At 39.6% G+C, this 25513-nt stretch overlaps 2 protein-coding genes across 14 annotated transcripts in view; both read right to left on the bottom strand.

Moving 5' to 3' along the window:
• med12 (mediator complex subunit 12) overlaps positions 1-9483 on the bottom strand; it is a 34604-nt gene extending 25121 nt beyond the window's left edge. For 12 of the 13 annotated variants that reach the window (XR_014608817.1, XR_014608818.1, XR_014608819.1 and 9 more), the window contains exons 1-14: positions 9294-9478; positions 8201-8305; positions 7906-8097; positions 7574-7733; positions 7248-7423; positions 2514-2624; positions 2076-2348; positions 1836-1982; positions 1652-1751; positions 1428-1564; positions 1036-1167; positions 802-928; positions 457-686; positions 304-363 (exon numbers count right to left, since the gene is read on the bottom strand). Coding sequence is in view for 9 of the 13 variants with exons in the window: in XM_084133832.1 (XP_083989958.1) it covers positions 304-363; positions 457-686; positions 802-928; positions 1036-1167; positions 1428-1564; positions 1652-1751; positions 1836-1982; positions 2076-2348; positions 2514-2624; positions 7248-7423; positions 7574-7733; positions 7906-8097; positions 8201-8305; positions 9294-9395 (2052 nt within the window). In the remaining 4 variants the exon portion in view is untranslated. Of the gene's footprint in view, positions 1-303; positions 364-456; positions 687-801; positions 929-1035; positions 1168-1427; positions 1565-1651; positions 1752-1835; positions 1983-2075; positions 2349-2513; positions 2625-7247; positions 7424-7573; positions 7734-7905; positions 8098-8200; positions 8306-9293 lie in introns of all 13 variants that reach the window. The other variant, XM_084133827.1, reaches the window with a different exon arrangement.
• A 418-nt stretch (positions 9484-9901) lies between these two features.
• LOC311095471 (ATP-binding cassette sub-family C member 5) overlaps positions 9902-25513 on the bottom strand; it is a 39837-nt gene continuing 24225 nt past the window's right edge. The window contains exons 17-29 of the mRNA XM_084133995.1: positions 23998-24182; positions 23282-23428; positions 19121-19250; positions 18838-18991; positions 17132-17260; positions 15963-16149; positions 15746-15835; positions 15164-15356; positions 14886-15045; positions 13828-13906; positions 13618-13731; positions 11658-11822; positions 9902-11259 (exon numbers count right to left, since the gene is read on the bottom strand). Coding sequence (XP_083990121.1) covers positions 11158-11259; positions 11658-11822; positions 13618-13731; positions 13828-13906; positions 14886-15045; positions 15164-15356; positions 15746-15835; positions 15963-16149; positions 17132-17260; positions 18838-18991; positions 19121-19250; positions 23282-23428; positions 23998-24182 — 1835 coding nt within the window. The 3' untranslated portion in view covers positions 9902-11157. The remainder of the gene's footprint in view (positions 11260-11657; positions 11823-13617; positions 13732-13827; positions 13907-14885; positions 15046-15163; positions 15357-15745; positions 15836-15962; positions 16150-17131; positions 17261-18837; positions 18992-19120; positions 19251-23281; positions 23429-23997; positions 24183-25513) is intronic.

Genomic DNA, 25513 nt, shown 5'->3' on the forward strand with positions numbered 1-25513 from the left:
GGTTATCGGTATCGGCCAAAATTTTCATATCGGTGCATCCTTAATTTGACATCACTACCGGGAAATTACCTGATTTATTAATAAAGTCTTGCGAATGTGGTTTACTTGCATTGTCTGGTTATTGGTTTGCATGTAAACCCGGACAACAGGTTACTTCAATAAGCTGACTTTTGTGAGTTATCAGTGTACTGGTGTGCATGTAAACGTGCTCAATGATGCATTTAATAATTGACCTTGGTTAGCAAACATCAGGTACCATCATTATTACAAAATAGACATGTATTGTGAAACACTCTCTCCAACCTCATCAAAGTTAGCGCTTGAGTTGTGATCCATCTCCATCGACTCTGACATACCAGTATCCTAAAAACCAAAACAAATGAAAGCATTATAGTAAGACTAAATTCTAAAACCAATTATATTACACTGTGACTTTAAAACAAATAAGCTACTTGCCTCGATTTTAACACCGCTACCTGCATCCTGCTCTTTGCGCTCCGATTCGTCAGAGGGCTCGTCGCTGGGGGAACGTGGGCGGGGCAGATGGGAATCGGAGGCCAGGTCACCCCGGGAGATGAGGGTGCACATGTAGATGTTGTGTGAGAAGACATCATGACGGATGAGCTCGCAGAAGAGCAGCACAAGATTAGAGAACTCCACTCGCTCGCTCTCGTTCCCGGGCTCAGCTTCACAGACACAGAGACAAAGATTAAATTCATTTAAAAGTATAATCCATCCCTAAAGCCAGAAATGGAACCAAGTTAAAAAAACATCCTAATGGACACTGATATAGTGACTCACTGAGCACAGGGGCTTGAGTGTCCAGGAACTGAAGTAGGACGTCCTGGAAGACAGGCAGTGTGGCAGTAGACAGAGACCCTGATGACACAGAGCCTTTCTCATCTACAACCTCTGACTCTCCACACCTCTAAAAACACACACAGAAACTGTCAAATGTGAACTGTACAGTTGGACATTATGAAACTACTTTCATAATGTAAAATAATGTTTAGTGTTTTTGGTTCCCAACAGCACCTCTGCCTCAATCTCCGTCTGTCTCTTCTCCAGGAGTTTGGCCACCACCATGGCTCTGTGAGGCCCTGACCTTTTACAGGAAACAGCCCACTCACACAGCAGGGTCACCACCGCATCGTCGTCTGGACTCATCTACAGTTACCAGCACATTACACGACGTTAAACATCAAACTGAGGATAGACAGTTCAAAAGATCAGCATTTATTTGAAACAGAAATCTTTTGTAACGTTACAAATGTATTTGGTGTCACTTCTGATCAATTTAATGCATCCTCAAAAGTATTAATTTCTCTCTCTCAAAAAAGTTAAAATACTGACCCCAATATTTGAACTGTAGTGTAGCTTGTTCAGTGGGACCACATAAAAACAAATGAAAACACTGTTGTCTTTACCTCGTGTCCATCTTTGCTCTGACCCGAGCCAAAGATCCGGTTATACAGCGAGTCCAGGGAATTGCTAAAGTCAGACTTCTCAAAGCTGTGGTTATCCAAAACCTCCAATGTGTGCAGAACCCGGCTAATAGTGAAACCTATCAGGATAATACATTTAACAGGCTGTACCAAAATAAAATAAGTCCTGTCCATACTGAGATCCTGAACAGCTCATTCATGCCCACCTGCTGTGGTTTCCTGACACTTGTCGAAAGACCAGCGGAACTCCACAGCCTGCCCTCTCTCTTTCACCTGCTCTTCAATCTCCCGAACCTTGGCCCGAACCTGAGAAACATCACATTCCTTTAGACAAACTCACTAGATGAAGTGCCAGAGGATCAGATGATGTAAAATCAACTGAGATCAAACCTGCTGGTTAAAGGTGCTGGTGCCCCCCGGCATGGGCAGGTTAGAGGGGGCGATTGGCAAGAGGTCTAACGGGGAGCCGGTCTTATTACGGCTATCTGTCAGTGAGTAGTGCCAGACCAGAGCGCTGGGGCAACACAACACGATGCTCTACACAGGGACAAACAGAACGAAACTAACATCAATAAACAGGAAGACAGGAATCAGAGGAATGCAGCTGGAATGACACACATAAGACAGTACCTGCAGCATGCAGCTGAGTCCAAACACCACGGGCCTGTGCTGGGGGCAGATGTAGAAGTCTGTGAAGGGGGTCTGGGGCTGGTTGCCCCCTGAAGGCTGGGAGGTGGGGGTGGGGGGCAGAGCGTTCCCTTGCTGTGCTGAAATGCTGTGGGCCGGGTGGCCGCCTGGGCCCGGGCCGAGACTGCCATCGCTCAGCAGCAAATTGAGCCGGCGTGTGCAGAAATACGCCAGCCGTCTAGATAAATAGGCTGACTGCACAAACTCCCCAGAATACTGAATGAAATAATGACAAGAGGTCAAAATGATCACACTCCATTCAGAAATAGACTGTCAAGACAGACCGAAGCTTTTAAGGGCTTTTATGGCCTTGATTTCAGGAGAAAAATCTGCATAATTCTGTGGAATTCATTAAAATCTGGTAAATTGTGTTAAACTGACCTGTAACAGGAGCGGCAGCAGCAATCGCAGAAGCTCGTCTTCTCCAGGTCTGATCTTCTCGAAACACTCCAGCACCCAGGTGAGAAACTCATGTCTGTCTAACATGCCATCCTATATACACACACAAACAATAAATAATCATATCCACAAAATAATTTGCCAAATGAATTATAAATGGTAGTAATTTTACATCTCATTTTGCTGTATTCAAAAACAATCAGCACATATCATATATACACTACCATTCAAAGTTTAGGGTCTTTTTCAAATAAATGTATAATTTTATTCAGAACAGACTTTTATAATGCTAGAAAAGGTTTCTATTTCAATTAAATGATTTTCTTTCTATTCATCAAAGTATCTTGAATAAAAGCATCATGATTTCCACAAAAATATTAAGCGGCACAACTGTTTTCAACATTGATAATAATAAGAAATGTTTCTTGAACAGCAAATCATCATACCGGTATTAGAATGATTTCTGAAGGATCATGTGACACTGAAGACTGGAATAATGATGCTGAAAACTTAGCTTGGAATAAATTACATTTAAAATATATTCAAATAAAATAAAAATAAAAATATTACTGTTTTTGACCAAAGTAATGTAGCCAGTGGTGTAGTGGTAAAAAAAGAGGTGGGTAAACTATAAACTCTGGTGGACCACGACGTGGGCACCCGGTAAGGTGGGCCACTTCCTACCTGTGTATGTGTATCCTGATGACATCGCTATAGGTTATCATTTGATGGTACTACCAAGGGTATCACTGGTTGTTCCCTCATCATAGGTCACACAATCACTATTCAATTCATACATTAATCTAAGTTCTTGTTAAAGAGACTCAAGAAGGAATAATATGGTTGAAATCTATAAAGTTTAAATGACAAAACAGAGAGAACAAAAATATTTATGAGAGATCGAGAGGGAGGCTTATATCCAGGGCTTCCAATGCAATGCACTTGTGCAATGATTAGTGATTTGGGATTATTTTCATAGTCGATTAATCTGTTGAATATTTCCTCGATTAATTGATTAATTTTTTGGTCTATCAGAAAAATGTGGATCAGTGTTTCCCTGTAGAGGGAAAAGTCTTAAACCTGGTGCAGGCTTGACTCCCTCTGAATCTCTTGTACAGTTGGGTTTTGACATGCTCCCTACATTAAACCAGCTGCCTTTAATGGATTAAAAAAATCCCTTTTTTGCATTGTTTTAATGATTTCTTGTTGCGGCTGCGATCAAGTTTCATTCTCGCGCAGCTTGTTTAGTAACTTCACGAGCGTGTGTTTTCTGCTACGTGTGTGCGCCGTTCTCTTTGTTCCGTGTGTGTGTGCGTGTGTGTCGGCGCGCTGCGCTCTCTGCTCCGTGTTTGTGCTACGCGTTCTGCTCTGTCGTTAACGGCCCAAATGCTCGAATCATGTACCGATCGGCGATAACGCACTGGAAAAACAAAGTCCGCTCAAATAACGTGAAATTTAGAGGTGGATAAACGCAATGTAGAGGTGGATAAACGCACTTTGGAGGTGGGCAAACGCTATTTCCGAATTTTGGGAGGTGCGTAAACGGCGTTTACGTGCGTTTAGCCTCCACTACATCCCTGAATGTAGCCTCGGTGGATATAAGAGTCTTTTCATAAACATTTAAAATCTTACTGACCCCAAACTTTTGAATGGTAGTGTATATATTAATGGTGAGGTGTGTCATTTTTCATGTTCAATTCTTTCTCCTATCCAAATTTAATCAACTAAAATAAGATATGACTATAATTGAGCCATGATGAGCACATAAATGACACGCATCAGATTTACCAATACATATATGCAATACATATATTTGGATACATCAACTAATTAAATGATTTACAAATAATTTGACACTTCATTTCATTTTATTAGTTGGAACTAATGATGTAATTCTAAGATTAGAATTACATAAGACAGTTGCAGCTCATACAGAACGCTGCCGCCAGGATTCTGAGCAGAACCAGAAAATATGAACATATCACACCAGTCCTCAGGTCTTTACACTGGCTCCCAGTTAAATTTAGGATTGATTTTAAAGTATTATTACTGGTATCACTCAATGGCCTAGGACCTCAATACATTGCAGATATGCTCACTGAATATAAACCCAACAGATCACTCAGATCATAAGGATCACATCAGCTAGAAATACCAAGGGTTCACTCTAAGCATGGCGAGTCTGCTTTTAGCTATTATGCCAGTCGCAGCTGGAACCAGCTTCCAGAGGAGATCAGATGTGCTCCTACAGTAGTCACATTCAAATCCAGACTCAAAACACATCCGTTTAGCTATGCATTTACTGATTGAGCACTGTGCCAATGTTCGTCCAACTGTTTGTACTGTACTGTATTTTATTTTTCTAAACCGTTTTAATTATTCTTATTTCTTTTTATTATTTTAATTTCTTCTATGTAAAGCACTTTGAATTGCCATTGTGTATGAAATGTGCTATATAAATAAACTTGCCTTGCCTAAGATTATTCATAACAGGTGAATGATTCGCAAAACTAACATAATAATAATAATAATAATGGGAGAGTTATGACTTCAATTTCTGACCGGACGAGTCACATTTGCAGCTTTTGCAGAAATTTTAATTTTTAGGTGAACTCTCCCTTTTATAATGTCATCTTTGTGGGACATAACTCTAAATTCTTTGTTGAACTCACTTAAAGGGATCCTTCACCGATTAGCATTAAGCTTTGTATCAGTAGAAACCCGGTAGTATTTTCGAATGACCGTGCTTCCCTCCCTCATGTCCCCCTGAGATGAGAGATTTCAGTATTGTGCTCGTTCCGCATGTGTTCAACCCGCCCATAGGGGGATCTCACGATAAAACGGCATCTTTTCAGTTTCGAGTCAACTAGTAGTCTAGTTGTATCATTTCTCCCGATACTGCCCTCTGCAAACGGTAGGCGTGACTTGGGCGTGGCCTCGTAGGGCAGCGAATCAAGTGCATTCTGGGAGTTGTTGTCTTTCATCCACATGAGCCAAAAATACATTTTCTGGCTTTTCTCAGTCTAGAAGGCACCAACTTCTAAAATAATTTCACATTTCTACTACATAAATGACCCAATTTAAACACACATTCATCTTTCCAGCGGTGAAATATCTCTTTAATAACAGGACAGTGAGACATTTCTACCTTCGAACAGTATAACACCATGACCCCCAGACCTAACACAATGACTTCAGATCTGACAGCCTCTGTACTACATGAGATGGCAACACACAGCATCTGTAAAGTCACCATGAAATCAAAATTGACAACTCTTGTTTGTTTGTTTTTTATGGGATATTATAGAGCTGCACGATTCTGGATAAATTAGGAATCACAATATTAATTAATTTTTTTCAAATAGAGATCACAATTGTCCCACGATTCTAAACAGACAAACTAAACAAAATAACTTGTAACTTTCTAGAGGTTCTGACAAAATGTGAATTGCTGCAGTCATAACTTAAACATTAAAATAGTTTGATTAATTTGAGTGAATTATAAAAATAATAATATTGAAGCTTCCCCGGGGGCCGCCATTGATTAGCAGACCATCACCTGCTGTTAGCATTCCATTGACTCCCATTCATTTTGCCGTCACATTGACAGCGAATAACTTTACATCTGAGGCGTTTAAAGACTCTATTTGTCCATTATTTATTTCTAAAGAAACACGAAAATGTATAAAAGGCTCCATTACCTTGTATCTTACGTTATGGCCCCGTAGATGCAGTTTTTGTAAAAATAGGCTAACGATTGCGTCATAACCACGCGACTCTCTGTCGCACAGTAGAGAGATTACCGTATGGACAGGAGGAGAAGCTCGCGGGCAATCGGGGGACGTGGAGGCAAAATGACAAAATAATTCATCAGAATACTTAGCAAAAGTTGCTCCTGCTCCTAGCTCATGGACACCTCCTACTCACGCTCTCCGTCTCTGCAAGTTTCGGAAGGGAATGATTCAGATTTCTCTTGGCACAGCTACTAGAAGACAGACGGGTTGCTCACGTCACATCTACGTCGTCAAGCTCAGTTTGAGTCTGCGCAGTACGCTCAGCCATCAGGAAGTGAGTGCTTCTAATTGACTTCACTTTTCTCCGTTGAATCCAATGGGGTCGCTGTGTCCAGTTTATATACTGTCTATGAAAATGACAAATGGGACACCCTACACCCTAAAAAGTCCCATGGACTTAACGGACACGCGGCAGCCATTGTAAGTCCACAAGACCGAAAGTGCATATGAAGTGTACCATTTGGGACAGGGCCTTTCTTTACTGGATGAATCAGTGTTTTTGAGCAAATCACTTGAATGAATGATTCAATGACAATGCCATCTACTGGTGTAACGATGTATATACAATCTTTACTTGAAGTGTCAAATTACTTTAAAAGGTGATTTGCTCTATTTTGATTGCTACCATAGACATCCGTACACATCCTTATTTTTTTAAATCATGTGTCTCCTCTCACTTGCAGCAACATCTCCTTTCTTCTCTGATGACGCGTTTACTGGTGCAAGGACAGGACAACCTGTCACTCACATGCAATTGACCAATAGCAAACCACAAGCATGACCCAATCAATTCATGGACAAAATCAAGCCCCACCCTACATTCGTTCTTGCTCGAGAAGCAGTTTCAATCGGATATACGTCCCAATAGGGAAGAAAAGACGTTCGTTTCATGCAGACTTTAAGTAAATATGGGCCCACCCACCTGGAACATGAACATGGCCAGTTTCTCGTTGTACTCCCACTGTTTCATTGCAGTTTCGACCTCTGCAGGAGGAGCGGGCAGAGGAGACCCGCAGCCCTGGCTCGGAGACTGTCTGTAAAACTCTGCCACCTTCTGCAGCTGCTCCCACAGGTATTTAGTAATTATCTGAGTCCATTCTACAGAAGCCAGATAAAACCAGTGAGGCATTGCAGCACAAAGCCCAATTACACAGCACAACAACAGAGGACATCCCATCTTCTTTCGAGAATTAAAAGAGGACAATTCTTATATGAGCGTACAGAATGATGCACATTTACCACACTAACCTATGCAGGGGTCAATGACATGCCTCTTCTTCACCTTGGTTTCAGTTATGGCTGCGTGATACGCACATGTCATTTTAATCATCCAAGCAGATCGCATCACCGGCACAGAGTACTTGGCAAGGTAGCCAAACACTTCCTCTTTCTTGCTGAAGATAGGAACCTAGCGCACACACACACAGCAATTAGACTAATGCAAACCCCAAGAAAAGAGCATTTGACCTCCTACTGTGAAATACTGTAATGCTCAGAGGTTTGTGTGCTATTAACATATTAGGGAAATACAACAAGTGATTTGTTCAGAGTTCACAAAAAGGAACAAGGCAAAAGCAAACCTTTTTAGCAAGCTGAGTTAGGGGTTTGGTCCCGGCCAAGTCCGTGAACCAATTATTAATGGAGCTCTGTGACCTGGCTGTGACGAGCCAGAAATTGTCCTTCTGATTGACCTGCGGCTTCCTCTTCCCAGTGTCTGGAAATGTGTTGCAGCGTAACTTCTCGGCAATGATGCTGCTGAAGTTTGAGCTGATCTGAAAAGCAGAAGGAAACAGGAATCCCCAGTGTAAATGAATGAGGATGAGACTAATAAAATGCATGCATGCAATTGGCCTCTGAATGAATTGATAATCTTACCTTTGAAGGGTTGAAATTGACATTTTTAGCGCTGCCATGCTCATCGCCTGAAACAGCCGGCTGGTTGTTAAATCCTTGCTTGACGTTCAATGCCGTCAACTCATCCTAATAAACGAGAGAGTGATAGTTTCAGTTACTACATGCATATCTCATTACAGTGCGCAGGGGAGTTAATTAAGCGCCAGTTAATCAGAGTTAATCAGTCCTCCATCCTTATGAGAGCTCAAAATTCATCAAGACGACAAACTGAATTCAGACTGAAAAATCTGCAGGGACAAGTATAAGAGATCACATGCAATGCTGAAAAATAAGACTTGTGATGCAATCCACACACACACAATATATATATATATATATATATATATATATATATATTCTGTTGCTTCTATCTTCTTGACAACAGTCTTAATCCATTTGTGATATAATGGTTGTGTCTAACTTTACCTGGAAACCATTTTTAGGCATCATAGGCACGTACATCGTTTTTGCATGCATAGATCATTAATATACAAAATTCTGAACGAGGCAATGATGCCTACAAACGTTGCCTATCTAGACAGCTCGCTAGGTTTTAAAACGCATCCATGACAAACACTTCAATCCACGAGCAGTTGTCAACAAACATAAACAACCCGACAGTACTAACGGGCTATTGGGACTGTTTACATCTTAAATAAAGCTTTATTGATTGCAAATACTTATTTCATAATTATAAAAGCTCAAGATAATGATTATTAACAGTCGTGCATTTCATATGACGCGCTTTTTAAATGGCACTGCGACGATGAAAGTGGCTTTAAACAAAAAGCTCGATAAATATAGATGCTTACGTCATTTTTAAAGCGGAGTTTCACTAATAAAATATCCCCTTTTGTTTCTCTAGCCATCTGCAACAACAACTAAAGATGAAAACCGAAATAATTTTAGGGCAACACATTATGTTTTTCTGTTCAGCTAGTCGAGCCGTTCGGTTCATTGTTATTGGTCGTTAGCAGACGGCAGGGCCTCGTCTGAACATCCCTGAAAAAACACCCTGTAATTCACTATTTAAACGTTAAATGTGGCTAGAGAGGAAGAGGGAACGTGGCCTAACCTCTTTTTGCTTCGGGTCCTGTGGATAGACGTCCGGGGGACCGAGTCTGGGCCGTTTAAGAGGCCTGTGTTCGTAGCTCAGAATGCCGAAGGCAGCCATCATCCCCGCGGCATGTCAGCCCGGTGTGTGGCCGATCCTGAGCGCTGCTGCTGCGGCTAGAGCTCCGCAGCTGCACCGATGCTTCCGCTACGACGGGATTGATGGGAAAATACAAGACAACATAAAAGTCCCTTCAGTACAAAATAATGGAGCTTTTTTGATTATAATGACTTTATTTGTTCGTTCTAGAGCTCCTGCAGCGTCGTTGTGGTTATTTTGTGTTGTGTTGTGTTTTTTATTAGATTAGGCAAATTAAAATGAATGAGGCTACATGTATATATTACTGCTTAGGATGATAAAAGTCCAAAGTGAGAACCATGAAATATTAATATTTTTTCTTATGAAATGTTTATATTACGTTTGTCTTTATATGAAGTGTCATATTTATAAAAAAAAAAAAAAAAAAAATCTTAATGGTGTTTAAAGGCATGCAGGAACAAAATTACATGGAAATTTAAAAATATTCTTTATCTTTCAACTCTGACAAAGGTCTTACACACACAAAGCAGTTAAATGTATAAATATACTTTTTATTCAATAAAACATTTTTATAACAATCAAGTGTTCAACAACCACAAAAGTATAATCTCTGGATCTTAAAGAACAAGGCAACTCTTAATGATTAACATATCTAAGCTTGTGAACTGATTTGTATTTATCTTGATATTTCCCAAGATTAATATCTAAACAGATACTGCATGGTGTGGCATACATTTATTTAACAAAAAATAAAAATAATAATAAAAAAAATAGACTGCCAAAGGCCTATAGATCCAAATTCCTGCATAATTCAGGTGTCTGTGCAATTCCGCTTGGAAAATATAAACAACTGTCAATCATTCCTGAAGAGATCATGCAGTGAAGTCTTGATATGAAGTAGTACAGGCACTCCTCAAGAATCTAAGGGATTTTTTTTAGGATTTTTGTTGAGAAAATGATGTCAGATAACAGAAATATGCACTTAGAATACAAATAAAAATAGCACTGTCTTGATGAATTACTATAAGAAATCACATTGCACATTTTTCTCTCTAAAACACTTAAATTGCACAATGCTTTTGACAGATATCCATCAAATATATAACAGCAGAGGCACATAACTTGCACAGTATGAGTGACACCACCACCAACAACAACAGAAAAGAATAAGAATAATGAAAATAAAACACATTTCTCTTTTTTGGTGCTGATCTCTGGAATGATTGATATGTGTGACTGATTTGAATGTCATCTTTGGTTGGATTCATATGCATGAAAACGTCAGATACATATAAGGCAATTCAATAATACCTTATGGTCAATACATATCTTGCATACTTTATAGAGCCCAACATGAATTAAAGCAAATAAATGAAAAACGTAAATAAATTACATTTATCAGTGTGCTTCTACCAAACACAGGCAGAAGATCTAGTCCAGCATGAGAAATGCCCTCAATCAACACTTGTCTGACGGCAAGAGTCAGGACGCAGGATTATTCACACATCAACACAAATAAAGTGCCATCAACATAAATGTTTCCATTGGAAAGCTGTCTTTCAAGACATCATGTACCGTATGAACTCAAAATCACTCATTGTGCGAACAACAACATTATCATTATCTTAAAGTATAACATACAAACGGAAAATCTCAGTTTCAGTTTCAGCAGCTTGAAGGATTTTAACTCTGCATCTGGTGTAAATCTTCTCAGCAGCAGGGCGGAGGGCCTCTCGTCCTCTCTGAATGTTTCGTTGAGCAGAGGGTCCGTGTGTTCAACGCCTGCTTAGTTCTTACAGGTGAGCGTTTCTTCTGCTGCCACCATCATGGCATGGAAACATGAGTTTTCATTGGCCAGCAAGTTTGAAGGGGTGTCAAACTCCAAAATCTATTTCAAAGATGATAAGATGTTACATGAACATAACTTTGTCTATATTTACTGTTTATAGTCCATAATGTATACATATAGGCAGTTTTTTGACGCAAAATATCTAAACAAATGACACATTAAGCTTTTCTTAAAACTAACTTTACTGTCCTGAGTCAGTTATTCTACAAACAATCAAGTTAGTCAAAACAACACTTTAATTGCATGTTAATGTTTTTGACAGCTCTCTGTAGATATACATTGTGTATATATAGAACTTTTTTAAGAGTTAACACATTTATCTAGTTTGAGACTGAAAGCTGAACTTTTGGAGCATGAACATGTTCTACAAACGCTGTCCCTTTGGGTTAACTGTATGATTATCATTAAAACAACAGCAGATGAAAGTGGAGACCCACCTGCCCCTGGTCCAGGACCATGATCCTGCTACAGTTCAGCACAGTGTTGAGACGATGGGCAATCACTAGAGTGGTGCAGCCGCTGAAAGAGCTGCGGATAGTGTCCTGTATGAGGCGGTCTGTCTCTGTGTCGATAGCAGCTGTTGCCTCATCTAAGAGTAGGATCTGAAATACACATACAGCACAAGTTTGTGATCATCAATGTTACAGTCAAAATCTTTTCAATGGACAATCGTTTCTCATTTCTTCTTCATTTCAACACCCCATGAAATGGTCATACACTGATGAGCCAAAACATTATGACCAGTCTCGTTGATCATCTACGCCAGCTCCAGTTTGGATCCAGCCTCTTATGAAGACTTCAGATGACCAAACACCTGTGAAGAGACGGCGCCAACTCTTGACAGGACTTCAGATGATGCCAAATCTGAATCAGCATGCACCACTGCCAGATTTTCTATATATTATAATCATTATGTTCACCACTTGTAATAATTACTTTAATGAGCTCATTGTTTCTGCCTTAAATGATCAGGGTGAATATGATGACCCCTTTCCACCGTAGAAAACACCTACAGTGAGCGTCTGAACTGGACCTTGGTGCAGTGGAAGAGGGTCACCTGATCCAATGAGTCTCATTTTTTATTCTTCATATGTACAGCCATACACACAGCTGGGGCAGGACATATTGATTGAACAATAGTCTTTCATTTTTGTTCAAGAACATTCACAAATAATTCAGTAAAAATGTGTTTACTATTTAAACTGTAAAGTCTGGTTCTCAAACAGGGGTCACTAAGAGACCTCAATTCAAAGAGAGCTTCACAATGACTTTTGATATTTTATTTAGAAGAAATTTTGATTAAAAAATATATTTAAAAATCATTCTAATCCTTATCCAGTAAATTATGAACAACTGTACGAGTCACGTAAATTCATTGGTTGACAAGAACATTCAGTTCCTAAACTTCTGGAATCCTGATGTCGTTATTTTAATTATATATATGTTTTTACAGAATTTACAGAAACAAGGAGTACCAATAGATTAAAATAAGTTTGTTTTTTTTTTTAAACTAGAGTTTTGTTTCTTCTAATATTGTTGTGGACAATGGAGGATCTTGGAGTCAAAAAGGTTGAGGAACCACTGGTCTAATTTTTCCCAGAAGAGGATTATTAAACTGAGCGAACTTCTTTGTGTCACAGATGTAATGTAATTCCTGATATAATTCCATGTGAGGATTCTGTACAGACAGTTACATCCTATCCATTTCTGATATCATTGCACATTTTGTGCAAAGCTTCCCAAGATTACATGATCGGCAAGTTTAAAAAACAAAAAGAAAGGATTGGATCAAATGTTATACTAGCAAGAGTCATTCACTGTCTGCCATGTGGTGGCAATGTTTCACCATTTTACAACAACTGAGATTCACCAGAATTGTAGATCAGTGCTTCTCAACAGCAGGAGAAAAACAATGATGCAAATAATATACTGCAACAAATCATATAATCAAATAGAGTTAGGGCAGCAAAATAAACCGGTTTATCAATTTTAAAGTGTAAAACTGTTTGGTTGACAACATTCTTCAAAATATGTTATCTTATGTTCCACAGAGGAAAGAAAGTCATACAAGTTTTGAACGACATGAGGGTGAGAAAATCAGATATATATTTTTTATTTTTGGGTGCATGTATGCCACCACACAAGAAAATTAAGAGAAAATGCGTCACTAAATATGGGATCACTTGAAAAGAAGATAAACATGGCTTAAGCCAACCACAATGTGTTTTGTGACAAAATGTTGGCGATAAGAACTTATCACCTCAGATCATCACAATATAGTTCCTGGTAATATTAATACATTTTAAACATGTTCGTTTGCTTCTGCATGACCAATTGGTAGTTAATTAAAGAGCAAAGCTGAGAAGAAGTGTTAATCCAGTTAATCCTAACAGTTACCTTGCTGTGTCTTAGAAGAGCTCTGGCCACACATAGAAGTTGTCTCTCTCCCACTGAGAAGTTCTCTCCATTATCGGTCACCTCTGAATATAGTGAATTGGGCAACTGGTTAACCTGAAACCAAATCAACACATTACAACCTCTAAGGCACAGCTACTCAAAGACATTAGCCTTTGGAAAATAATTACAAAAACTCCAGCTCTTACTCACCATGTCCTTAATGTGCGTTTTCTCCAGTGCTTCCCAGATCTGTGCATCAGTATAGTGATTCCAAGGATCCAGATTTGATCTGAAGTTGAGATAAGCAACTTAGTCCACATGGTCAACATAAACTGACCCTGGTCTTACTGTGCACGATTCATCAAGTGCGTGTTATTCCAAAGAAAAAAAATGCTTCTCTTGGCAATCTTTCGTCAAAACATAATTATTTGCTGATTTTGCTCAACTTCTGAAATTACTTAGGCCCTGTTTACAGCTGGTATTAAGATGCGTTTTGGTCGATCGGATCACAAGTGGACGACACAAAATACAGGCGTAAGCAGGGTTCTGAAATGTTTGGAGCTTGTCCACTTTTGACCACTTTCAGAGGGAGTTGAAAACGCATTAGACTGGACTGCTTTCACATTGTAAACGTTCATGTGGTTGAATATGTTTGAACAGCCACAAAGATCTCCTACTCTCCGCCTACTGACCTAACTCGTAAACATTATGGGAAGCGCGCTTGCCAGATGGGATTTAAACTGTGCACAATGAGCACAATGTTCTTACCATTCCTCATTTCTAACATTCCTGATCTTATGGCTGTCAGATCAGAAACACAAGCTGATGTTCTCCGTGTCTTTTTCTGTCGTCTTCGGTGCGTTCATATGTAAATTGTGTGAGCTTATTTTGTCCTTTAGATCAAAAGATCTGAAAAAACACATACATTTACCCGCCCATAGACCCTCCACCTCGAAGAAATCAGGACAGAAGTGGTTGAAAGTGGACAAAAGAGATGGATTAAAACACCAGGTGTAAACAGGAAGGTCTCTCCTTCGTCTACTTGTGATCCGACCAAACAAAACGCATCTTAACACGAGGTGTAAACAGAGCCTTTGTTTTGGCCCTCCATTCTGGTATGTAATGCCCATTTTTCACAATCTTATCAATTCCACATGGATAAAATGTAGTGTAATTTTCACACTGAAGAAAGTGAACTGCATCGTTTTGACTTCAGGACTTCAGCTGAAAGCACATGGCTAGTTTTAGTAAAGTGACGTGGACCGTACCTGACAGTACCAATGAAAAGAACCGGCTCTTGGGGGATGACTGACAGCTTGCTCCTCAAGTCCTCCAGACCAATGTGAGCGATGTTGACACCATCAATGATGATTGATCCACAGCTGAGCTCCACTAGTCTGAAGAGTGCAACACCCAGTGAAGATTTCCCTGAAAAAACAACCAACCTGTGTCACAATCTATTTCCTCCACCAGTAATATGACTCGCAGTACAGATGAACACAAACAGCATCTGATAGGATTAAAAAAGTCAAGTAGACAAGTGTACCTGAGCCCGTTCTGCCAACTATCCCTACGGTCTCTTCTGGAAGAACGCTAAAGGAGAGATTCCTCAGAACCAGAGGAAGGCCATCCCGATATCGCATTTCCACATTCTGGAAGGTGATTCGTCCACCCGATGGCCAGCTGGAAGCGGGAGCGGCGGATCCGGCAATCTGTCGAGGACCTTCGCTTTCCAGGTTCTGAATAAATAAATGGTATAACGTTTATACTTTGTCCTTCAGAACTCAACCAGACTGAGTTATTGACTTCATTATTCACTGTAAAATGCTCTCCGCCACTTGGGCGGCAGCTAAGACAGCTGTACTGTTCTGCTTTGATAAAAGTCTTCTGAAACAAGCTGTGTCATAAGCTATGATGTTCTGGCTGGCAATAAACGCATCCCATGAAGCCTGCTGAGCGGCATGTAGCAGACTCACTATGCAGCGCACTGACCGCTGGGCTTAGCGGCCTGTGCAAAGTAAAGAGCTGTTGTCTTGTGTGAGAGCTGTGTCAGTTGAATAACAAATGGTCTGTCCCTTTCTATTTGCCATCGACACAACCAGCACGCATGTGTCACAGATGCTTCTACCTTTATGTAATGATTGATCCGCTCCACTGAGGTAAATCGGGCTTCGGTTTCAGAAAGGAGCCTCACGGTGAACTGAAACAGGCCAGTCAGCTGGATATGGGAAGGGAAAGAAATGGACAATGAATAACAATTATTTGCAATAGTAAGCAATGCTAAGCAGCGGTCCTGCCCTACAAGCTTCCAAGACGTCTCCAACTCGGCTGTGAGAGCAGCGCACCTGTACAGCGTAGGAGATGGCCAGGCCCGCGTAGGCAGGGGGAATGTTGCCGTGCATTAAGACGATGAGGAGGGCTATAGTGGTGATGAGAGAAATACTGATGAGATCCAGACGAACAGCCAGCCAACGCATAGCACAGCTGAACAGATAGTGACACGCTTGGTTTGTGTCAAGCAGAGCTTGATTCCTGGTGGAATAGAACAGATAGTTAGCTAAAGTCCTCATTTTGTAATTTTATTTATAACATACTTTGAATATTGTATACCTGTATAATACATCTACATATATAAATTGTGGTCGGTTTTTAATATTTTTGAAAGACGTCTATTATTCTCACAAAGGCTGCATTTATTTGATCAAAAAATACAGTAATATTGTGAAATATTATTACAATTTAAAATAAATACAATTCCAGCATCATTACTTTAGTCTTCAGTGTCACATGATCCTTCAGAAATTATTCTTATATGCTGATTTGCTGATCAAGAAACATTTCTTATTACTATCAATGTTGAAAACAGTTGTGCTGCTTAATATTTTGTGGAAACCGTGAAAGATTTTTATTCAGGATTCTTAAAACACATACAATATTATTTATGAAGCATTACTTCATTGGGTTTTCAGTACAGTGACACCTGACACTAAATGTTAGGATGAACATTTAGTCAAATTCAGGTGGAAATCCAAAAACAAAAATGCCCCAAAGTGGAAGTGATTAATGAATAGAAAGTTCAAAAGAACAGCATTTATCTGAAATAGAAATCTTTTGTAACATTATAAATGTCTTTACCATCACTTTTGATCAATTTAATGTGTCCTTGCTGAAAAGTATTAATTTCTTTTAAAAAAAATAATAATAAAAAAATCTTACTGACACCAAACATTTCAGCGGTAGCTTATATATGCATTCATTAAGTACATTCGTGTATAACTGTAACCTTTATTACAATACAAAACAATTAGTTCCAGTCCTAAAATTTGATTGGTCTTTGATTTTTCATTATTATCTTATGCAATGACATTTGTGAGTGTGACTTTTTGAAATTTGAGAATACCTTCTAGGGCCATGGTACATAAACACCTCAAGTAAAGTTTCCCCAGCAAAACGTCAGCGTTTCAGTGAAAAGTTCTGCAAGGTCATGGAGGACATTATGATGTCTGAATATTACCTGTGTATGAAGTCAGCTCCCCTGCCGTAAGCATAGATAGTGGACAGTCCTTGCAGACTGCTGGTGATATGAGAGGTGAAAGGGGATTGGCTGATATTTTCCAGGCGCTTCAGCTCACGAATGAGAACCCTTTGGGTAAAAAGGACAATCGGAAAAGTACATTTATTTATATATTTATATATTTTCAGTCCCTGACAAAAAGTCACCCAGTCATGGAATATGAGCAGCGATATACGGCTGAGTTTTGATCAAAGCTCTGGCTCATCTCATCTGCTTATCTTTGTGGCTCACAGAACTGCCTGTGATGTGACAGGTTAGTGGCGAGATGGAGGCCCGCAGGGGACAATAATAGTGAGACTGAGGGGATCTTCCTGGCTGAGCTGCAGTCCTTTCTGGCTTCTGGACTGATTTATACGGGGCTTTATGAGGCCTTTCACACGTCAGCGCTATCGCAGACAGGACAGCAGAGTCTATCTGCAGTGTAAGGCAGAGGCAGAGGCCATTACTGATGAAAAACTAGCCTAATTTTAGCTTGTAAGTGCATATATAAAAAAGGCATGGCTTGTGAATAATGTCAGTAATGAATTATACTTTTCTTAAAAAGAGGCCATGTGAATGAGGACAAACCTGCCCTTGATACGCAAGACAGATTCTTTGAAAATACATGCATGAGGGTGGTTCTGTTGTCTTTTTAGAGCAAAAGGACACATCTGAACACATTTCACTTCAAAGAGAGAAACTAATTTTGTATCACAATGGCCAGAACTAGTGGTCATTATAAAGATTTGAGAGGTACATAAAATTGCTGACATATTTAAACATAAAAAATGGTCAAATATTATGTAAAATATGTTTAGAAATTACAGCAATTTTATGTACCTCTCAAAAATCTTTATATATAAACATATTTTATTATATTTATACACAATTATTTTAGTTTCTATTTTCTTAAAGGGATAGTTCAACCAAAAAATCTAAATTCTGTTATTAATTACTCACCATCATGTCGTTCCAAAAGTCTTACGGGTTTGGAACGACATGAGGGTGAGTAATTAATGACAGAACTAAACCTTTAATACATATTTTTTATTAAAATATTACCTGTATAATAAAATGAATATATAGAAAAAGTTCATTTTCTTATCTAGTACATCATTTTTGGCAGATTTAGCCTGATTACCAGTCTTTCACACAGCTCAACTATTGGTTTCTTTGAATAAATCTGATAGACCAAACCTGGAGATTCGGTTGACAATGAAGAGGAACGCCCCTAAAGGAATGATGGAGAACAGGAACCACGGAAACACAATGCCAACCATTGCCAGACAGAACAGCACAATTTTATGTACCTCTCAAAAATCTTTATATATAAACATATTTTATTATATTTATACACAATTATTTTAGTTTCTATTTTCTTAAAGGGATAGTTCAACCAAAAAATCTAAATTCTGTTATTAATTACTCACCATCATGTCGTTCCAAAAGTCTTACGGGTTTGGAACGACATGAGGGTGAGTAATTAATGACAGAACTAAACCTTTAATACATATTTTTTATTAAAATATTACCTGTATAATAAAATGAATATATAGAAAAAGTTAATTTTCTTATCTAGTACATCATTTTTGGCAGATTTAGCCTGATTACCAGTCTTTCACACAGCTCAACTATTGGTTTCTTTGAATAAATCTGATAGACCAAACCTGGAGATTCGGTTGACAATGAAGAGGAACGCCCCTAAAGGAATGATGGAGAACAGGAACCACGGAAACACAATGCCAACCATTGCCAGACAGAACAGCACTAGTGTCACATTCTGGAGCAGCATTTCGGCTTGCATAGCCAGCCTCACGTCAACTATGCAAAGAGGAAGAATAGAGAGCCAACGTGTGAGAGAGCGAGACATCAAAACTCTTTGAGACGCCCCCGTCATCCCGCATTTGAAAAGGATTTGTGAACTGAGAAAGAGAGAGAGAGGTTCCTCACCCTCATCCATGTCCTTGGAGAATCGGTTGAGAATGCGTCCCAGGGGTGTTGTGTCGAAAAAGCGCATGGGGCTCAGAAGTAGAGTCTTAAATAGTTTATCATGCAGAACCGAGGCTGCCCGCACAGTGCACTGCAACAACAACAACACACACACACACACACAACAGTGTTAATAATGCATGAACGCAGCAAAAATGCTAATAAATGGGCCGGTGATTTAAAAACCTATAAAATGCTTTAGTTAGGGTCTACAATGCAAATAAACAGGTCAGGGATGTAAACAAACATTTAAACAGCCATAATAGCTAGATTATATGGAAGGGAAACCTTGGCAAGCATACAGAAATGCTTTCGCCTGAGCTCTGTGAGGTCCAGACGAGACATTACACTGGAAGTGACCAATACTGCTCGAGTCTGGCATCACTAAGCAATGATCAATCAACTTCAGCCACAGTAAAATAGGGGAATTTCTTTGTTAACAGATATACGGTACGCTGGTATAAAAAAAAATACTTTGTAGAACAGCAAAAGGTTTAAAGGGATAGTTGACCCAAAAATTACAATTCTGTCATTAATTATTCACCCTCGTGTCGTTCAAAACCATGTAAGTCGTTCATCTTCTGAACACAAATGAAGATATTTTGATGAAATCTGAGAGATTTCTGTCCCTTCATCGACAACTACCACTTTGAATCCCCAGAAAGGTAGTAAAGACATCATTAAAGTAATCCATGTGACTCCAGTGGTTCAACCTTAATTTTATAAAGCGACTGTAGTGCTTTGTTTGCGGAAAAAACATAATTTACCACTTCAAAATATTAATCTCCAACGTGCGTTCACAAGAGCACCACACTAAATGACTAAACACGAGAGTAGACATTGTTGCGTGAACGCGCAACAGAGATTAATATTTTGTAAATAAAGTAGTTAAATTATGTTTTTTGCACAAACAAAGCACTCACGTCACTTCATAAAACTGAGGTTAAACCACTAGAGTCACATGAATTACTTTAAAGATGCATTTACTAACTTTCTGGGGTTAACTTCTCGTTGCTTCTCAATGGAGGGACAGAAAGCTCTCAGATTTCATTAAAAAGATCTTCATTTGTGATCAGAAGATGAACGAAAGTCTTACGGTTTTGGAACGACATGAGGGCGAGTAATTAATGACAGAATTATCTTTTCTGGGTGAACCAAGTACGCTTTTGTTTTTTTGTTTTTTAAAGAAAATAATACTTTTATTCAGCAAGACTGCATCAAACAGTAAAGACGTGTAGTGTTACAAAAGATTTCAGTTACACTTTATTTTAAGGTGTCATTGTTACAGTGTAATTACATATTTATTTTATCTTGTCTGAAGTTTAAAATCATTGGTTACCCGTAAGCCAATCACATAACGTTTGGTTATGGCATGTGTTATGCGCATGCTCAGCCGCATCTAACTTCCACTGTAAACACATGTATGATGCGAAAACAAAACCATCGAGCGAAATACCGGAGTGAACATGGCTGTGAACGACTTTTGCAGATTATGTGAAGTAAATCTACGCATCCACGGTACAATCAGCGTCTACGTCACGGCTCTCAGCCCGCCCTCTGTTCGTTGATTGGCCGGCTGTTTTGAGGCCGGAGGAAAACGGCGAAAACGGTCGCTATCTCAGACTGAGTACAGGAGCGAACTGAAATTGAGCGGAAGTACGAAGTCTGACGTAGTCAGGCTAGTTTTTTACTGTATTTTTGATCAAAACACAGCCTTGTTGAGCATAAGAGACTTCTTTCAAAGTCATTAAAAAAATCTTACTGACCCAAAAGATTTAAACAATAGTGTATAACAAATAAATATAATATATAAATAAAATAATTTTGTCATTTTAAGTCAGGGGGAAATAAAGTGGTTGGGATCGCTGTGCAGTGCGTCAGAAATTGAAAGCAGGCATCATCAACAGTAGGCACACTTAGGCCTCGTTTACACTGCAGGTCTTGATGCCCAATTCTGATTTGTTGCCTATATCCGATTTTTTTGACCGTCCGTTTACACGTTCTTTCAATTGTGACCCATATCCGTTTCATGCGTTTACACTTGCCATACTATCTGAAACATCACGCATGTTTAAAGGGTTAAATTCTCTTGCACAGATGGACAAATGCAAAATATGATTGATGCTAGCTCTGCAATATATGCGAAGTTCGCCAGACATCACCATGATTATGAGGCGGAGGAGGACGAAAAGTGCTTTCTTTAAATGCAAATGTTTTTTGAGTATTTCATTTGTGAAGGTAAAGCATGTACTCACTATACTCCTAATTACAAGAAGAAAAAAACTGCTCTTAAACTGTGTGTGTGACAGGATGTGGAATGGGGTTTGGTCGAGGACAATTTTTCAATCAAAAGATTTTTTTTTGCTTTAACTCCTATCGGCTGATAACGATCAGTGCCAGATCAATCACACCCTTACTTCCAGCATTCTTGCCGTTTTGGCCTGCCTTCCTTTTTCAGCTGAAATTAATGTCTTATGATTGTGTTGCTTTGCTATTCTAAACAATTTGCTAAATTATGCATATAATAATAGATTCTTTGCACACACAATCTTAGGCATACAAGATTATCTTTTTTTATTTATTTATGATGTTATAGTGCTATTCAAATGTCATTTAGTTCAACTATTCAGCTTAACAGGGTCAGTATGTGTAACCCTAATCAAAATAATGAAATACCATATTTCAAAATAAAATGTTTTATTGATTTATTTATTATTATTATTATTATTATTTTGCATTAAAGACTAAATCGAGTCTATCAAATAAAAATGAAGGTTAGGTGAAGTGTCCTGTTAATTTAATCAGCAGTAATCATTGCATATCTCAGGACTGGTGGGAGCGTATTGTGGCGGGCTTTAACGAGAAGCAGTGGATCTGAAATTTTAGGATGAGCAAGCCAACCTTTGATATGTTGTGTCAACGTTTGTCCACATTCCTCTCCTACGACGACACACTACGAAGTTTCGTCGGGCCATCCGTCCCTTTGCAGAAGCGCGTCGGGGTTTCTCTCGTAATTAAACTGCGAAGACGTTGCCTAATGCCTCAGAAAATCCGATCTGCCTGTTTACATTACAGTCGCATTGGCACATATCCGAATGCATGCGTTTTTTTCCTGTTTACACTGTCATAGAACTCATCCGATCTGTATCACATATGAGCAAAAAATCTGAATTTGGTCACATTTCCCTGACAGTGTAAACAAGGCCTTAGGCATGCCGCGCCACAAAGGGCACTTCTCATGAAAACAGCTTCTTTAATTAGAATGAAAGTGGTCTAGTTTAGGCACATTCCACAGATCGTATCCAGAGTAGTCATGACGTTACCCCCAGCACTATCTAACACGATCTAACACACAAATGAGGCGTACTAAATTATGAACGTCATCACTGCCCTGAGGTAGAACTGCAGCACATATAAACACATGGTTGCATAAGTACAGATATTCTCACATACATGGCTTCATAATGCAAGTACATTTGGATTTAATGGTTTCTGGCACAAGGGGACAAATTCATTCCAATAATAGAATATGTAAAGTTCCCAAATTTGCTATCTTACTGTACCTTCGGGTAAAAGAGATTAGCCATCATCGAGGAATTAGTGAATACAAGTGGCACACAATTACACAGACACATAACCTCTCTAATGTGCTGTCGGGTCTGCTTAATGGAGAAGGGGGCACAGGGTCCTGATGGGACACGCACACACAACCCCTCCAGCTCAAAGTCAAGACACTGGACAGATAAATGGATTTAGCCTGCAGGCAATTTCAATTAAACTGCAGAAAAAATGAAGGAGACAGAAAGGATGAGAAAGAGAAAAAAAGTGGACACTTGCCAATGTCATGGATTGCAGAGCAAGGATTTAGTGTGAAAATTAAACTGAAACTATACCATATCAATAACATATCGGTTTCGCTGTGGGAAAAAGGCATTAATTGCGATTCCCCCCATGACAGATTAAGCTGGTACTCTCAGGTAGATTCAGGCAGTGATGAATAGTACATGAGCAAAGAGGAAATGCATCTGCCTAAGGACCCAAGCGTTTGATGAAAAATTCAGCAGGAAGCCTGAACAGAGGAATCTCGTGCGCTAACTTCGCTGACAATAAACTCCAGATTACCTTGACGAACACCAGCCCTCGCACGGTCTTCAGGAAGAGCGCCGCCCCCATGGACAAGACGTACACCCTGGAGTAGTACTGTATGTGCGGATTCAGCCGCATGCTATCGCTCTCGGCGGTCTCGTTCCCCTGCAGCAGTGAGGAATTCTGCAGGGACAAACGAACATTACCTTGGAAACATGATCCGTCCCTAGAGATTCCCAACATACAAGCTGAACTGTGTGCACCGGTCCCAGTCTCAATTATTTTACAGAATGCGAGTTAACGGCAACATCTGTTGCCGTGATTGTCCCTCTGAGTAAATCGTGTGGAGTCTGGCACTTCTAATTAGTTTCGGGATTGATGTTCATTTCAGCTGAGCACCAAAAGTCAGTGATTCAAGCTGGCGTTGCCTTGCCTTAAAGGAATAATTCACCCAAAAAGGAAAATTGTCATCATTGTTTCACCATTATGGCGTTTCTAAACCTGTAAAGACTTACTTTCTTCTATGAAACTGAAGAGTGTGAGCAAGTACGAACCAAGGAAACTAATTATTCTTTTGAGTGAGATCTTTCCAGTGCATTGGTTGGTTAATTAATTCACACTGATCAGAAATTCTCATTTTGTTTTCCACAGAAGAAAGAGTCGTGCAGGTGAGTAACTGATGACAGAGTTCTTATTGTTGGCTGAACAATCCCTTTAAATGGCAGAAAGTCAAAGCAGTGAGATTGGTTTACCCCGCTGCCCTGCCTGATCCAGTGACTCAGCCACCAGTTGCTGAAGGCGATACTGCCTGTGGTGAAGAGGAAGAGGAGGATGTTCACAATGAAGGCCAGCGGGCCTCCGGCAGCCTTGATGTAAGCAGCATACACGGGCCAGGCCACGGCCCCGGTCCCCTTTTCCTCCGCCTGCATGAGCTGCTCTGTGAGGTGCACATCAAACAACAGAAAGAGACAGAGAAGAACAACAAAGAAGTGTGACTCATCCACCAATATTAGCTCAGCTAAACTCAGACTGTTGTTCTCAGATTAATCCAGCGCTTCTCAACTGCTAGGCCACGACCCCAAGATAGGTCACACGTTGGCTAGCCAAACATCTGAACAAACTACAAAAGATCAATTTATTTGCTGGGTGGTTTATATTTAGTATAACAGTCATGGGATGTTTGTATCAACTAGGCTTGTGTTTGCATCATTTCAGATCAGCGAATGTGAGCAAGACCTAGATTTGTTTTAAAAGTTTGAGCGTCTGTGTTTTCTCTCGAAGGACAAAAATTAGTTTTTTGCACGACACCGTTTTCAACTGAAAAAAGGAAACTTTTTATACGTTTTGGACAGTCATTTACACGACAATTGCGTTTTGATGGCCTGAAAACGCAAGATTGTGAAAACGGGTCTCATAGTGCAAGGTTTATTGACCGTGTAAACAACAAAAACGGGAATTTGTAAAAACGGCGACGTCATGCGTACGCGTATTACATGTTCACGCATGCGTATTACGTGTTCGTGGGGTGTTTCTTGACAAAGTGACATCGACAACTACTGGTCTGGCATGCATAATACAGCCTTTTTAGTTATTTGCACAGATCCGTGTGAACGGGGATCATTTTTAGTACATAGTTGTAGAGTAAACATTTTTGTCTATTCAGCTTATATCATGGTCCTGTTATGTTAATGTATTTTTGTTAACTGCCAATTTAAAGTACATTTTTAATGATCAACATATAATATTCATATAAACATTTATAATAACACACTCACCTAAAGGATTATTAGGAACACCTGTTCAATTTCTCATTAATGCAATTATCTAATCAACCAATCACATGGCAGTTGCTTCAATGCATTTAGGGGTGTGGTCCTGGTCAAGACAATCTCCTGAACTCCAAACTGAATGTCAGAATGGGTAAGAAAAGGTGATTTAAGCAATTTTGAGCGTGGCATGGTTGTTGGTGCCAGACGGGCCGGTCTGAGTATTTCACAATCTGCTCAGTTACTGGGATTTTCACGCACAACCATTTCTAGGGTTTACAAAGAATGGTGTGAAAAGGGAAAAACATCCAGTATGCGGCAGTCCTACGGGCGAAAATGCCTTGTTGATGCTAGAGGTCAGAGGAGAATGGGCCGACTGATTCAAGCTGATAGAAGAGCAACTTTGACTGAAATAACCACTCGTTACAACCGAGGTATGCAGCAAAGCATTTGTGAAGCCACAACATGCACAACCTTGAGGCGGATGGGCTACAACAGCAGA

The sequence above is a fragment of the Abramis brama genome (genome assembly GCF_963993115.1).
Source record: "Abramis brama genome assembly, chromosome: 13".
NCBI lineage: Eukaryota > Metazoa > Chordata > Actinopteri > Cypriniformes > Leuciscidae > Abramis > Abramis brama.